Below are 17,889 nucleotides of genomic sequence, written 5' to 3'. Positions count from 1 at the left end.
GGTAGGTAGTTACAACACTCCCCCACCCCCTGAAAACTATTTATAAGGCCCTCTGCTGATTATTTTAATATGAGATTGCAAAAGGAGGCAGAGTTTCTTCCAAAATGCATTGTACCCCCACAACTGTTACCCCCTTTTTTGTGCTTTTTGTTTATAGTTAATTGTTAATATAGCTTCATTAATAAATCCAAATTCTTTCTACATCTCCACTGTGGTTTACTGGCTTAGTTCCCAGATGTCTGTAAAGCATAATGCAAAAAGTTGCATGATTGGTCTATGTCCACTAGTTTTTTCTATCCCAGCTAGGAATAGAAAAGAAACATGGTAGAAGTGTTAATGGCGAAGAGCTTTAAACTATGTGGAGTGCATGAGCCACTTGTAGAAGCAACTCTTTACTTTGGCTAATAGATTAGGTCCCAGTCAGATAAACACCTCTATTAGACTGGGTTTACATGGCATCTTAATGGGCGCCCAGCCTTTCCATCCCAGGGTTTCATCTGAAATGTTGAAAACAGCATACAGATGGAACCTTGGATGAAACTATAGGCTTTTATTAGTCAAAAGGAGACCAAATCTCTAGGATTCCTGAGATTTTTGCCAGACAGAAGAGAGTAGTTGACTACAGAATTCTGCTTGGCAAAAATGTTGGAAAGCAGTAGAAACTGCTCAAAAGTAGGCCAGAACATGGACCTTTGATCTTCTTTTGACTAATGAAATCCTTTAGTTCAGTCCAATGTTCCTTCTGAAAGCCATTTTGGGTGATTCCGATAGAACTCTGGAGTGGCACCACCATGAGCCCACTGAGATGCAGTATGAACCTAGCCCTGGTTCCATGGATCCTAATAAGGCATAGGGAGAGGTATCGGCCAAAAAGTTCGGTCACTTCAAAATTATCCAATTGTGAATAATTCTCAGGGACCACTCGTGTATATACAAGACAAACATATCATAGACATTTTAGGAAGCAAAGACATGGTCCATCAAAGTAAACCGTACTTTTAATATATTTGTAGCATTCTTTTTGTAACTAGCCTTACTAATAATTTGCATCATAAGATAGTGGAGGGCAGTGGAGCATAGACATGACCTGGTCACAAATACTGATTCACACACAAAACCTAGGGCAATGTCAAAGAATAATAGAGCCTTGTAATTATAATGGAAGTCATTTTCTGTTGTTAAAGGGGTTGTCCCGCGGCAGCAAGTGGGTCTATACACTTCTGTATGGCCATATTAATGCACTTTGTAATGTACATCGTGCATTAAATATGAGCCATACAGAAGTTATAAAAAGTTTTATACTTACCTGCTCCGTTGCTAGCGTCCTCGTTCCCATGGTGCCGACTAATTTTCGGCCTCCGATGGCCAAATTAGCCACGCTTGCGCAGTCCGGGTCTTCTGCTGTCTTCAATGGGGCCGCTCGTGCAGAATGCCGGCTCCGTGTAGCTCCGCCCCGTCACGTGCCGATTCCAGCCAATCAGGAGGCTGGAATCGGCAATGGACCGCACAGAAGAGCTGCGGTCCACGGAGGGAGCAGACCCTGGCGGCCATCTTCAGCAGGTGAGTATGAAGACGCCGGACCGCCGGGATTCAGGTAAGCACTCTCCGGTTTGTTGTTTTAACCCCTGCATCGGGGTTGTCTCGCGCCGAACAGGGGGGGGGGGGGTTAAAAAAAAAAAAAACCCGTTTCGGCGCGGGACAACCCCTTTAATTACTTATTATGTATGTATTTGTTTGGACAACAGCAATTAATCATTCAGATTTTTTTTTTTTCAAATTCTTACTGACATCACTGTTCGGAATGGGAGCAAACTATAGAAAAAGTCAAAAGGTGTTTTTTGGTGAAAATGTGGTGTAGCCTTAAAGGGGTTCTGTCAGCAAAATAAAAAAATTATACTCACCTTCATCCTGCCCTGCATCCCTTTACAGTCTAACCTGTGGAAAAAGAAGAGTTAAATAAACAAAGAAAACTCACCTAATCCCGTTGTACTTGGTCCCTCCGTTATTTACCTGGCGCGTGAGGGGTCAGCTCCTGAGTGCGCATGCCCACTCCCACCGACCTGGCCGTGTCTAATCTCTGCCGTCCACGCAGAGTTGACGGCAAGCGCACCGGGAAGGGGTACGCATGCGCACTCGCCGTCGACTTTCCGAGGACGGCAGAGGTTAGACGCAGCCAGGCCAATCATTGATCGATGTGTCACTTGTGACGTGTCGACCACTGACCCAAGCGGCAGGACTTGCTGTCCGGCAGTGGTCGGAGCAGTGGTGGAAGCAGGAACTTTGCCAGCTTCTGCCCTGCGATCGGATGGCTGCTGGAGGGAGAGGAAAAGACCAGCAGGTTTTCCGGTGACCAGCCCCGTAAGGCACAGGTGAGTATGATTGTTTTTTTTCCTGACAGAACCCCTTTAAGGCCCATTTAGACACAATGATTCTCGCTCAAAAGACATCTTTTGAGAGATAATCGTTGTATACATTTACACGGAAAGATGATCGTTCAAAACTCGCTCAAACGTCAGTTCGAGTGACAGTTTTGAGCATTCACTTTGCATAAGTGTGTAAAGGAAGGCTCACGCTATATGCAGAAGACAAGCGGGACTGCCATCTTCTGCATACAGCTGTTGTATTCTCGGAGCGCTTAGCTGGTATACTTAGCTGAGCACTCCGAGCGGGGCATGCAGAAGACAAGCTGGGCCGCTTGTCTTCTGTATTCAGCTTCTGTGTTCTTGGAGGGTACAGCTGGTATACAGCTGAGCGCTTTTAGCGGGGTATACAGAAGACAAGCGGGACCGCTTGTCTTCTGTATACAAGTGCTGTGTTCACGGAGTGCACAGCTGGTATACAGTTGAGCGCTATGAGCGGGGTATGCAGAACACAGCTGGAGCACTGTCTTCTTCCTACTCCAGCTGTGTTCTCTGAGCGGGATATCAGCTGAAACAATGGTATCAGCGGTATCCCGCTGAGAACTCAACAAACAGCACTGATAAGGCTCATCATTCTCTTTCAGCTAGCTGAAAGTCAACAATGAGCAACTCGTTAACGAAAACTGCATGATGTCCATGCAGTTAGACCCAACTATTCTCACTTAAAAGACGCCTTTGAGCGATTTATCAGCCAGAATCGTTGGGTCTAAATGGGCCTTAAAATTGATGACCTGTCCTCAGGACAGGGCATTAACATCTGAACAATGTGGGTTTGCTACTCAAGATCCCTGCTGATCAACTATTTGAAGAGCCTTCATGTGAGGACATGTTGGACAAGGCCCCATCTGTATAGCTTTTTACTTGTAGATAAGGGGGAAAGGTTATAAGAGCTTGGGGGTATTTATTTTGTAGGTCTGAAAGAGATAGCATCTCATGGGTGTTTTCATTCAGTAAGCATTTAGTATTAATTAATCCTCCCTTATGCCATTAATGGAATTCCACCATTGTAATCAGATGACCCCCTGCCTATGTAGGACAGTGGAAGCTTTCTCTACTTTCATAGGGTTTGCTCCAATGGTGTATTATAGGGTTTGATGTTGATCTTGTAAAGTTTGCAATCTGATTTAAGTATATGAATGCTAAGGTATGTAATGGACCTTGTCTGCCACTGGAAAGGATATTGAAGGATCCACTCTGAGGGCTCAGTCACATGCGCGCATCGGCGCCCGTGTTACTACAGCCAGCAGATGGCCGTACCTGAAGACGGACGTCTCTCTGCAGCGCCGGGAGGAAGAACATGTGACCAGCTTCATTGCCGGTCATGTGTTCTTTCATCAGCGCTGGAGAGAGACGGCCATTTTCAGGTACGCCCGTCTTCTAACTGTCAGTCACACGGGCGCATCGGCGCCGGTGTACGGGTGCCAATGAGCCAGTGTGACTGAGCCCTGATTGTGATGGCACACTTATTGGCTATCCATTTTTAAAGGCTAGACAACCCCTTTAATAAGAAAGGTATTTCCTATGCCTGTCTACTTATAATGTGTACTGGAATAAGATGCATGACTCCTAATAAACTTGCTACATCTCTTGGCAGTCCATGCAATGAGATAGATTTGCACCATAATCTGTGGCTTAATTGAAAACATATCTATCGAGCCGTGGAGCTGCCGGAAAGCCCGAACGACTTTTGAAAAACTAACCACCATAGTGGAAATACAAAAGTAGTCCTCAATTTTTATACCAACATTTGCAACTCTATTACCCCAGGCACAGGCGGCCGAAGTCTGATGGTAATTCCTTCTAAGCCCAGAGCTGCCACAAGTTTTTGCACACCTGTAGTACCCTGGTGGTAAGTTAACATATCACACATACAGTAACAGTCAGGGGCGTAACTATAGAGGGTGCAGGGGATGCGGTTGCACCTGGGCCGAGGAACCTTAGGGGGCCCATAAGGCCTCTCTTCTCCATATAGGGAGCCCAGTACTATGAATAAAGCATTATAGTTAGGGGCCCTGTTACAGGTTTTGCATTGGGGTCCAGAAGCTTCAAGTTACGCCTCTGTGCAGCATGGTTTAGGTATGGGTACGGGTACAGATACAGATAGAGGGGGGCCCCAGCTCACCTTTTGCATCAGGGCCCCTGAGCCTCTAGTTACGCCCCTGGTAACAGTAGACTGTGAAATACTAAAAGACGTGTTGCTATAGACAAGTCATAATTTTACGTCCTCTTTTTGCATTAGCTTTAGTAGTGAGAGAATCCAAGAGCGAATATTCATTAGCAGTTTCATCAACAGAATGATGAAGTCAACAGGAAAGAGGTTAAACACGGCGATCGTTTGGCTAAGTTCTGTTACACTGTGTTAGCGAGCGGGATTTATTTTATTAGCAAAACTAAATCAAAATAAATTCAAGCTCAACAAATGGATAGCGAGATCAGCCGTGGTGATTAAGTGACTTCTGCCGGAGCAGACATAATTAAAATCTGACCTGTTTACAAACAATGAAGAGTGAAGGCGAGAATCACTGATCTGGAAGCAAATGTAATAAGCTTTATAATTCCATCAAAATGTGATGTTGCAGCAAAATGCACAAATAAATGGAGATCTACTCATACGGTATTTGGTATATACTTGGACAGTCTGTTTCTGTTTAGAATGTGACTTACTGTAACTCATTTTACGTATTGTCATTGCCGATTCAACCTCAAGATATAAATTACTTCCTCATGCATTTTTTAATATATACATTCTTAAAGAGGCATATACATTTTCAACAATAATGGTCCTTCCATCATAGTGAAACATCTCCACTACATACTGAGTGACAGATTTCAATCCTATGATCCTATGTATAGTATATCTGCTCTTACAATGGAAGGACCGCCCTTTTAGTAGGTTGTTGGATTTGCAATTGTTGGGTCATCATCTGACTGTATTCCAGATTTTGGTGGTATCATTATTTCACTTTAGGCTAAACTCTTACCTTGACAGGTATTGTTCTTTTCCTCATAGCCTTCCTTACACATGCATTTTCCAATTGGAACAAGCCATTCCCCTTCGGCACTGCAATGCATTTTCGGAGCTTCTTCTGTCACGGAATTGTTGACACACACTCCAGGTACTTCCAAAAGCTGCGATGAATCTGCTCCAGTTATGGTATCTTGGAAAAGGGCTAAGTTACGAACCACTGAGGGGCATTTCTTGTAGTACACACGGACAGAGACTAGGGCAATACATGCTCCCACGTCTTGAAAAGCAAGGTAGAAACCTTTCTTGGTCAATGGCCCAACATCTCTCACCTCTGTGTTTAGCTTCATAACTCTATCTCCCAAGTCCAGCTCTGTGAAGCTTTCATCAGCTGCAATAGTATCAATTTTGATATACTGATTTTCCCTTATATTCCTGCCATCTTCTTCATTGGATTCGAAATAATGTACATTGAAAGTTTCTTTACAAGTTCCGAGTCCTCCTGGAAGACTGTTGCAATCCCGTAGAGTAAATTTGAGCTCAATGAAGATTCTTGATGCCCCTTCATTTGAGATCCAACTTGTCAAAAGCCAATTGTTCTGATTCTGTTCCATCACTTTGCATACTTGATATGTATGTATCGGAGCGTAGTTCTCATCAACCTCCCCAATTTCTTCCCACTGCGGGAAAAACATAACAGACATTACTACACACAGCCAAATACAAAGCTATGATATCTCCTTCAATTCATAAAAAGGCCATTTAATAACCAACTTTATTAATACAGCACTTTACATCGCTTGATATTGGTTTCTGTTCCCATTGGTGCTCACAATCTATATTTACCTACCTGTATTTTTTTGGAGTGTGGGAGGAGACCCACACAAATATGGGCAAAATGTACAAACCTTATGCAGATGTTGACCCTGGTGAAATTTGAACATTGGACCCCAGCACTGCAAGGTAGCAGGGCTAACCCCTGGGCAACCATGCTGCTCCAACGTAGTACCTGGACCTACCATGGTTCTACTGAAGTGAATTACTGTGCTCTACCAGTACTTCAGTAGAACTGACCAGGTGCTGCAGTTATTATATACCAGCTAAAATGCTATGAGCAACACCTACTTAAATCGCATATACACGAGACAATGCTTCTTCATCTAACATTCATTTCATTCTACTTCAACATAAACATGGACGATCGATTAAACCAGCCATACCCAAGGCAATACTGAGTTATTTTTTATGACTCAACCATAAACATGGACACTCGGTCCAGCATGCATGTTTATTTCAACCATTGCAATACCTCTCTGGCTGAAGCTTATCTCCCACAGCAATAAGTAAGCAGGCATGTTGGCATCCAATACCTTTATTTCCCTTGACATCTGCTTTCAGGAGAGAGTTTGGATGCTTCTGTATACATAAGATCTTCACCTATTTCCACCCAACTAAAGAATGTTCAAATCAAAGATAATGGGCCACATTTACTAATACTGTCTGAAAGTTAGACAGCACAAACTAAGACAGACAGTCTTAAAAATACACCAGTTTCATCACAGCTGGATACTAAATCTGTGGAATGTTAAGTCTGTTTAGTCTAAGTTTATACCACCTATTAGTTGGCTTGGTTTAGACCAAAAATTGTGCCAAAATTTTGGTACACTTTGACATAATTTAGTACAGTTTGTGCCAGAAAATGGTCATATGTTGAATAGTAATTCTGCCCCAGTGTCTTCTAAATGGTTACTGTGAATTACAGATTATTTTTGTTATATCGGGACTGATGTCATGTTTAGCTGATTTTTCAATATTAGGTCTTAAACAATTATTAGTGAGGTATGGAAGCAGATCGGGATCCATGATTTGTGAGTACCTTGGAGAGATCTTACAAGTAACAGGAATGGCAATGTCAGTTCTGACACATTATAATTTTACTTATATATACAGAATGAAAAGAAAATGGATGAAAAACATTCTTAGAAATCTTGAAAGAAACCTTGTAAGTTAAATAAACATGAAATGGTAATTTTGTGGTTCCAGTGATGCATGAATGGCACCTCCATTTTTGGTGAGAAGCAAACTCATATGTCAGCTTGTAAAGCCCCCAAACAGTACTGGACAGGTGGGCTCTATAGAAAGTCTGTTTATAGAGCAATTAATCTTCTCCGTGGGACCCGAAAATTCTTGAAAAGGTGCCACAAAAAACAGAAGTAATTTCACTTCACTTGGGAATGTTAAAAGTAGCAAAATGGAAAATGATGTGTAGTAACGCAGATGCCATCACTCATTTGTAATCAATCCCCATTGGTCCTTCTACAATAAGCCAATTATCATTTCGAAACCAACAATATACCTTTTATGGGGAAGGGTAATTACAGGACTCTTTTATTTGCACTCATTAAATTATATACTCACTTTGTGAGAAAATTGCTGTACTGGGGGACATTAAAACAGTAGGAAAGTCTTTGAGAAACAACCTATGTAAATACTTCACAGAGACTTCCCATAGCCCATGGTATCTATTTGTCATTAAAATATGTATTGTTTGTCTATTTTGTATAGAATTACAATTTTTGGCGTAGTAGGACGTCATTAACACAGCGATCCCAGTGCACTGCCATACAGGCTGTCTCTAGGAATTCAGAGATATATGGAGGTCATTAGAGGACTTGTGAACTTCTATGGAAGTTCTCTTATGGCTCTGTAACAAAAAGGGAGTTGTATTATGACCTTGTACAGGAGTCCTTAAAGGGAATCTGTCTGCTACTTTGAGCCCTATAAGCTAAGCTTATGGGCACAAAGTAGCTGAGTCTGGGGATGTAAGTTTTATACCTACCTCCCTGTTAACCTGGAGTCAGCACTTAGACCAGCTGTTGAGGTGCATTGAGTGGTGCGTTGAGTTGTATTCCCAAATTAAGTTTAGAATGAGAGGACTACTTAGTGCTTACATCGGGGGAATGATGGGAAATAGAGATGAGCGAGCACCCAAATGCTCAGGTCCGCGTTATTCGAGTCGAGCTTTTCCTAAAATTCGAGAGCTCTACTCTAGTAACGAACCCCATTGACTACAATGGGAGACTTGAGCATTTTTGTATGTGGAACGCAGGGTCCCGAGCTTTTTTTTTCTTCTTGGCTCGTGCTCTCTCTCTCTCTCCCCCTACCAGACAAATAATTTGCCAATGACCCGCTCTGCGTCGTGGCGGGGAGGGGCAAAAACAGGCACGTCAAAGCAGGGAGGAGCCAAAAACTGGGGCAGGGTCGAACATGAGTTGATGCTTGTTTGAGTAACGAGCACCATCGAGTACGCTAATCCTCGAACGAGCATCAAGCTCAGCAGAGTATGTTCGCTCAACTCTAATGGGGAAGCTAAGTATAAAACTTACACCCACAGTCTCAGTGGTTCACTTTCTTTGAGCCCATAAGCGGAGCTCATAAGGCTTAAAGTAACTATTGGACTCTCTAGAAGAAGTCATTATATATATATATTGTAGTCTATATCTGAAGATGAAGTTCCATTTACTGACATCCATTATGCACCATATAATCCAACAATTTAGAAACTGATCCTGTCACCCCCTGAATATTAGTCTGGATAATAGTCCAAATATTATAGTCTTGTCCATGTCTAAAGTGGACGGAAAAAGTTGATAGAAGTACCGTAGTTATATTACATGTTCATATGCTGTAAGCATGACCATTTTTATCTACATTATATCTGATATCTGACACACATTTAGGACATCTCCTTTGTGCTACTGACAGAATTCAGATAGTTGCTGGTTCATGGTTTCAAGCTAGCAACAAATTTGCTTTGTACACAAGATCATTAGCGACTGGCGGTGAGAAGTCGCACTGGAGAGCAGGAGAATTTTAATAGTAAGTATTATGGAAATGTTTCCTCACTTTTAGGGAAATATCCAAATCTCGAGAATGCTCTTTTAAAAGGAGGTGAAAGAGGAGCCACCATGTCTTTTTCGGTAAATACCATTATTCTCCATGAAAGTAGTGGGGTGGACAGAACATTGCATTGTGCCATTTATTCCGCTTTGAAATATTTGAAAAATTAGGTACTCGCAGTCCCCTTCTAAGCAGGGTGTGTCCCAAAAACACTGTGACAAGGTTCAATCAGAAGCTGCAATGTCAGACTGTGAGGGCTCAGTCAGACGGGCGTTTTTTCGCGCGATTTGCGGATCGCATGACGGATGCGCATCCGCAAATCGCGTGACCGGTGCGCGCAAGTCGCCCGCAAATCGCCCGCAAATCTGCTCCTAGCCGCGTTTCATTAGAAACGGGCCGGAGCTGTCCAGCGCATTGCATTCAATGGAGACGGCAATACAGCCGTCTCCATTGAAAGCAATGCGCTGCGGGCGAGCCCGGGATGAATTGTCGGTAAGGGCTTAAATATATAAGCCCTTCCCTGCAATCCATCCTAAAATGTGTAAAAATTAAAAAAGATTGTATACTCACCTGCCGGCAGCCGGAGCTCCGAGCGGCCGTCCTGCAGTGGGTGTGAAGGGGGTGTGAGTCAGACCTGCCCCCTGATTGGCTCAGTGCTGAGCCAATCAGAGGCATGCCTCACTCACACCCATTCATGAATTCATGAATGGATTTGAGTCAGACCTGCCCCTGATTGGCTCAGCGCTGAGAGGCAGCAGTCACTCACCCATTCATGAATTCATGAATGGGTGTGTGAGTGTTTTCAGCCTCTGATTGGTCAGGGCTGTGATCAATCAGAGGCAGATCATTCAGCAGGCGGGGATTTTAAAGCCCCGCCGGCTGAATAGTGCCAAGAAGCAGTTCAGGAGAACTGACAGCGGCCGCGGCTGGACTCCGGCTGCAACGGAAAGGTGAGTATACAATTTTTTTTTATTTTAACACATTTTAGGATGAATTGCAGGGAAGGGGTTATATATTTAACCCCTTCCCGACAATTCACCCCGCGCACGCCGGCAGCCCATTGCTTTCAATGGAGCGGCTGTATTGCCGCTCCATTGAATTCAATGGGCAAACATCGTTCTTCTCTGTCACAGTTGTTACAGCTGTGGCAGAGAAGAATGATTTGTCTTCTATATGTTCTCAATGGGGTCGGAGCTGCTGCCGCCGGCCCCATTGAGCGTATATAGAGAAGAGACTAAGGCCTTAAAAGCAGGTGAAAGAGGAGCCACCATGTCTTTTTCGGTAAATACCATTATTCTCCATGAAAGTAGTGGGGTGGACAGAACATTGCATTGGGCCATTTATTCCGCTTTGAAATATTTGAAAAATTAGGTACTCGCAGTCCCCTTCTAAGCAGGGTGTGTCCCAAAAACACTGTGACAAGGTTCAATCAGAACCTGCAATGTCAGACTGTTAGGGACATATCCTATTCCCAAAGGGAGTATTAACACAAATTTACTATTCAAGATACAAGTATGGAGCAAATTATGCCAGAAAATCACTTTGCATGCTTTCCAATTACTTTGTGGGTTTTTTTACACTTTTGGACATTTTTTTTTTTTTTACAATTTTGGACAGTTTTTCCAACTTGGGTATGGTCTAAATTTCTCAAAAAATTGTGCTAAATTGCTACAAATTGTTCCCAAATCTTGGTGCAATTTCTGATATAAACGAAGCCAACTAGAGATGAGTGAGTAGTGCCTTAGCCGAGTATCTCCCCGCTCGTCTCTAAAAATTCGGGGGCCGGCGGGGGGTGGCGGGGGAGAGCGGGGAGGAACGGAGGGGAGATCTCTCTCTCCCTCCCCCCCTCCCCGCTCCCCGCCGCAACTCACCTGTCACCCGCGCCGCCCCCCGAATCTTTAGAGACAAGCGGGGAGATACTCGGCTAAGGTACTTCTGTGCCTTAGCGAGTATATTCGCTGATCTCTAAAGCTAACTAATAAGTGGTCTAAACTTTTCATAGTCTTCAAATTTGACAGATTTACCATTGAAAAAACCCCACTATGATAAATCTGGTGCATTTTAAGTTTTCCCTGTGTAACTTTTAGGCCGTATTAGTAAATACTTATCAATTTATTCATAGGATCGGAATAAAGGGGGAATAAGGAGGCATATAAGGTAACGTTCTGCCAAATGGATTATGTTCTGCATTATTTGATGGCGAATAGAAGTACTAAAAACAGGCAAATCAGGAGAACTAAGATGTCCTCTTTAATTTCAATACCAATTATAGTAATTATCATCAACGACAATGACTTCCAAAGAGCGAATTGGAGTAGATCTGATAGGAATGAATCAGATGGCATATCAAATCCTAGCATCCAAGCACGCATCTAGAAATGATGCCGAATATTGAGAAGGACCACTTGACGCGCTCATCCTTTATTTACAATAAAACCCCGGTAATAAAAGGCAACACTTGATGTGCCGACAACAAGGAGCTAAAAAACATTGTACTGATTTATGCGTCGCCCAGAATGCGACCTCGCCATTATTACGCTTCGCTTCTATTTCTGATGTAATGGACTCTGTGTATCAATACTTATTTGTGATGAAATTATGCCATCACGCTCCAGCCGTTCTTCACAATGGAAGAAGCAAACAAAAGAAGAAGAAAAGTAGCCGGCTAATCCAATACAAATCATGAGATACTTTCATTAAAATTAATGCAGGCGCTGAAAGAGCAGGAGAAAAAGATGTGCTAAATAGTCATTTGCTAAGGCTGCTTATCTCTGGAAATTCGCGAGGGAAGGACAGGACAATCATATCTTGGCACATGCTTAGTGCGTTCTGTACAAACCTCTGTCCTGCCTCCTAATCTTATCTTTGTGATCTGTATCAGAAATTGTAGAACAACCTCTTATTTATTTTGTGATTAACACAAACCGACTTGGAAGACCCTGGAGGTTACTTTAATTCTCGAGGGTTCTTTTATCCACGGGCCAAGACTCATTTGTTCATTTAACGATAAACAGAATCATCACACACACATATAAACAGGACATGCGGGAAAGAACATAAAGCGCCATTGGAAACTGTAAAAAAAAATATAGAAGCATTTATCTAGGTGTACTACCGTGTTTCCCCGAAAATAAGACAGTGTCTTATATTAATTTTTGCTCAAAAAGGTTTAACCATTTTATATGTATAGATGCCTGGACACTATTTAAATTGACTTTTTTAACCCCTTCCCGCCACAGGACGTAGCGGTACGTCCTGGGAGCCTGGTACTTGCCGCAACAGGACGTACCGGTACGTCCTGGAGATAGCGCGGGATCACATAAGATCGGAGATGCGCCCCCCGCTGTTAACCCCTTCCCTACCGCGATCTAAGTAGATCGTGGCAGGGAAAGAGTTCACAGAGGGATCGCGCTCCCTCTGTGTCTCCGGCCGGCTCTCGCGATGTTATCGCGAGAGCCCAGCCTGTCACCATGGTAACAGGACGCCAGACACTGGCGTCCTGTATTGCCTATGCCTATAATCGCTGTACAAGCGATAAGGCATGGCAGAGCAGTAGCTCTGCCATGCCTTATGACAGCGATCATAGGCACAGTGCTGCAAGTCCCTCAGAGGGACTCAAATAGTGTAAAAAAAGAAAAGAAAAGTGTAAAAAAAAGAAAAATGTAAAAAAAAAAATGTAAAAAAACCCTTTTTTATGCTTTTTCTAATATTAGCATAAAAAAAGGGAAAAAAAATTAAAACCCCACATATTGGGTATTGACGCGTCCGTAACGACGTGTCCAAAAAGGTAAACATGCTTTTTATTTTGTACGACAAAAAGCGTTAAAAAAACCACTAAAAAACAGAGGCAAAATGCTAATTTTTAGCATTTTGCCTCACAAAAAATGCAATAAAAGTGATCAAAAAAGCCGTACATTCGCCAAAATGGTACCAATAAAAACTACAGCTCGTCTCGCAAAAAATAAGCCCTCATAGAGCTCCGTACATAGAAAAATTAAAAAGTTACAGGACTTTGAATGCAGCTATAGAGAAAAATAAAAGATTTCCAAAAAAAAGGGGGTTTTATTGCAAAAAAGTGTAAAAACCTAAAAAAAAATAACAATTTTGGTATCGTTGTTACCGTACCGACCCGCAGAAAAAATTTTGTGTGTCATTTATGCTGCATGATTAACGCTGTAAAAAAAAGAAAAAGAAATCTATGGCAGAATTGATGCGTTTTCTCTCCCTGCTATCATAAAAAAAAAAAAATTTACGATATTGTCTATGTACCCAAAAGTGGCACCGATAAAAACTACAGATCGCCACGCAAAAAACAAGCCCTTATACGGCCGCGTCCACGGAAAAATAAAAAAGTTATGGCTTTTGAAAAATGGAGATGGAAAAATACCAAAAAATCGCTTGGTCCTCAACGTCAAAATAGGCCGTGTCCTTAAGGGGTTAATTAACTGTTAGCAGGGCTTAATTTTGGAGTAGGGCTTATATTTCAAGCATCCTCAAAAAGCCTGAAAAATCATTTTGCATCCTTAAAAATTCTGGAAAATCATGCTATGTCTTATTTTCAGGGGATGTCTTATTTTCAGGGAAACGGGGTATTTGGTTATTCGGAGAGTGAGAAGAGTGATTGTCTGACGCTAGAGCGCAATTTGGTTTTTAGCTATTATTTCTCTTTAGTTTTACTATGTGCCATATATATATATAGGCTGACATTTTGGTATCCTTTCTATATTCGGAGTGTGATTTGTAGCTGAGCTGTGCCAGATTTCTGCATCCTTTGGAATACATCACATAAAAATTGTGCCATTTTTGCTGACCAAAAAACGGAAAGAAAAATCACACCTTTTTTCCTTTTTTTTAAAATTACATTTTTGCAATGCTATATTGAACTAATAAGCACGATACAAAGAAAAAAGAATTGAAAAAAGATTATTTTCTGCGATTACCCCTCCTCCATAAAGAAGGAGAAAGGAAAAAGAAATAAATGTATTCTTGTAAGCATCTATAGATGCTTCCATCTGAGCATTGACATCGATTTCATACACATTCACATAGTAGCATAAGCTGGAAACAGACATGTCCATCTAGCTCAGCCTATTACCCCCCATGTTGATCCAGAGGATGACAAAAAAGCCAAAGAGGTAGAATCCTATGTCCCCCATTTAAGAAAAAAAGTTCCTTCCTGACTCCAATCTGACAAGCGGAATAATCTTCCGAATCACCGACCCTTCTGAAGTAGTTAGTGACTATAACATGTAATATTGTAACGCTCAGGAAAGGCATCCAGGCCCCTCGTAAATTATTTTAGTGTCTTCTCCATCACCACCTCTTCGGAGAGTTCCATGGTCTTCACTGCTGACATCTGACTTTGACATGTGGCTCGGATAGTAGATAGGTGGAAAGTCAGACATCGTTTGAGTTTGCAACTTAATTAGCTACTTTTTACAGTGTAGGTAGGTTACTAAAGAGTTACTCATGTTGACCAGTGAAGAAAGCCAGTTGTCAGGTGTCCAAGAGAGATATTTATCTCAAACTTTCACTAATATATTTGACTCTGACTTTTAAAGATGTCCAGATTTGGCTACTATACCTATATGGCTATGTAATAATGGCAATAATGGGAAAAGACTAAAATGTAGTGCAGATAATGTGAGAGAACTATATACTCAATCACTGCTGGCTAGCACCATCTCCTCAACAAAAAAAAACGTTTTAGCAGTTGGGACCTCTGCCAGCCCCTGCTATTCCACTGCCCCTTCCACAATGCACTTTAGACCCTGTACCAGCCCAGATTAAGCCTTAAACTGGGTGACAGCCTGGTGTCTGGATACAGTACAGTTGGCACTGGAAAGAAGCTGTTAGTGCCATTACATAACCTCCATGCCCTCGTACCCCACACCACTTCAGCTGTGACCTGTCAATGCCCTTCATCCTCTGTATGCCAGCCATAATCTTCATCATCAATCAGTGCATCGCCTGGTATGACGGCTGCAGCTGTGTGCAGGCTGGGGTGATGAAGCAGGCAGGAGTATAGGGGTGTGAGCCTCTAGGTGTGCACACGGATGATAAGTGAGATAAGTGCTGCAAAATGTAGGCGAGATCTAAATGTTTACCACATTTGATATATACATTACAGACAATAATAATCCTGCATGAAAACAACAGCTTTACCAAGCTAAAAAGCAAGTAATAATAAAGAACAGCGCTGCATGAAAAGGAATTTACCATATCTATAGCATCTATCTATCTATCTATCTATCTATCTATCTATCTATCTATCTATCTATCTATCTATCTATCTATCTATCTCATATCTATCTATCTCTCATATCTATCTATCTATCTATCTATCTATCTATCTATCTATCTATCTATCTATCTATCTCTCATATCTATCTATATCATCTATCTATCTATCTCTCATATCTATCTATATCATCTATCTGTCTCTCATATCTATCTCATATCTATTTATCTCACATCTTATCTACTATCTATCTATCTATCTCTTATCTATGTTATTATCTATTTATCTGTCTATCTCATATCTATCTCATATCTATTTATCTAGCTATCTATCTCAAATCTGTTTATGTATCTAGCTATCTACGGTATATAATACGGATCTCATCTTATCTATCTTTGTATCTCATATCTATTTATCTCACATCTTATGTAATATCTATCTATCTGATATCTATATATCTCATATCTATCTGCCTATATCATATGTAATTATCTCACATCTTATCTAATATCTATCTATCTATATATCTATCTATCTCATAACTAGCTATCTCATATATATCTCATATTTATCTATGTATCTCATATTTATTTTTCTCTCTCACATCTTATGTAATATCTATCTATCTATCTATCCATCTATTATCTATCTATCTATCTATCTATCTATCTATCATCTATCTATCTATCCATCTATTATCTATCCATCTATCTATCTATTTCATATCTATCTTTCTATCTATCTCATATCTATCTATGTATCTATCTATCTCATATCTATTTATCTCACATCTTATCTCATATCTATCTATGTCATATTTATTTCCTATCTATCTAGCTATCTATATCATATCTATCCATCTATCTCATACTATCTATCGATCTATTTATCTATCTATCTCATATCTATTTATCTCACATCTTATCTAATATCTATCTATCCATCTGTCTGTTTATCTCCTATCTGTTTATTAATCCATTTCTCTCTCTTTTCCTTATTTTGTGTCCCATTTGGGCCGGTCTGTACAGGCAGCGGTGCATACTCCACGACAAACTACAGTTTTTTCAAGCTAATAAGCAAGTAATAATAAAGAACAGCGCGGCATGAAAAATAACGCTCTGCTAAGATAACAAATATAAAACAATTAGAGTAATACAGTATCTAGCGAAAACAATCCTTCAGCGCCATATATTTCTCCATTTTGCCGGGCCTCCGATGGAAATTTGTGCTATATTTCAAGTCTAATGCTACCCTGGAATTTGCTGTTCTGCATTTATTGTGTGAGCTAAAAATTCCTCTGAGCTTCTGTTAGCCACACCAAGCAAAACACAAATGTGATTCGACTTTGTGGTACTCAATCATTTATGAAGCATTATTTTTAAGCCAGTGCATTTCCACTAAAGCAAAACTGTAACGCCATGTAGAAGTAGAATGAAGATATTAATAATAGCTGTGTTAGCCTTGTGTGGCAAAACGCTCCGTGAGAAGAATAAGCTTCTGTATTTAGACTCACCGGGCCATAGATATGCTACATTATTCCGCTCGTCCAGGAAAATCTCATCGAACAAAGTTGCCAGCAAATTAAAGGGGTTGTCCCGTGCCGAAACGGCTTTTTTTTTTTTCAATAGCCCCCCCGTTCGGCGCGAGACAAACCCGATGCATGTGTTGAAAAAAAAAAACGGATAGTACTTACCCGAATCCCCGCGCTCCGGTGACTTCTTACCTACCTTGCGAAGATGGCCGCCGGGATCTTCACCCTCGGTGGACCGCAGGTCTTCTGTGCGGTCCATTGCCGATTCCAGCCTCCTGATTGGCTGGAATCGGCACACGTGACGGGGCGGAGCTACGAGGAGCAGCTCTCCAGCACGAGCAGCCCCATTCAACACGGAGAAGACCGGACTGCGCAAGCGCGTCTAATCGGGCGATTAGACGCTGAAAATTAGACGGCACCATGGAGACGGGGACGCCAGCAACGGAACAGGTAAGTGAATAACTTCTGTATGGCTCATAATTAATGCACGATGTACATTACAAAGTGCATTAATATGGCCATACAGAAGTGTATACCCCAACTGTGTTTCGCGGGACAACCCCTTTAAATTGTAAAGGCGCATTATTTCTAACCCTAGATTATCATGTGATATAGAATAAGAATTTCACAACATTGTAGAGCCGTATGTAGGCATTCAATTTCACCAAGTGCAAACGATTTGGTTTGCTATCCAAGCCCTTTGCCTAAATACCTTGCCCAAGACTTGCCGGTATCTCCACCAAGCTACATCTCTGCTTTATTGTACTGTAGCTGACCTACCATTACTATTTCCTCTTTTTTGTTATTTGTAATTGGAATTCTCCTATATTTG

At 41.5% G+C, this 17,889-nt stretch overlaps 1 protein-coding gene across 3 annotated transcripts in view; it reads right to left on the bottom strand.

Moving 5' to 3' along the window:
- Positions 1 to 17,889, bottom strand: part of EPHA5 (EPH receptor A5) — a 450,721-nt gene that overhangs the window by 317,279 nt on the left and 115,553 nt on the right. For all 3 annotated transcript variants that reach the window (XM_066574297.1, XM_066574298.1, XM_066574299.1), the window contains exon 3: positions 5,402 to 6,065. In XM_066574297.1, coding sequence (XP_066430394.1) covers positions 5,402 to 6,065 — 664 coding nt within the window. The remainder of the gene's footprint in view (positions 1 to 5,401; positions 6,066 to 17,889) is intronic.

The sequence above is a fragment of the Eleutherodactylus coqui genome, chromosome 7, assembly GCF_035609145.1.
Source record: "Eleutherodactylus coqui strain aEleCoq1 chromosome 7, aEleCoq1.hap1, whole genome shotgun sequence".
Taxonomy (NCBI): domain Eukaryota; kingdom Metazoa; phylum Chordata; class Amphibia; order Anura; family Eleutherodactylidae; genus Eleutherodactylus; species Eleutherodactylus coqui.
The sequence above is the reverse complement of the archived record's forward strand: the minus strand, read 5'-3'. Positions and strand labels throughout refer to the sequence as shown.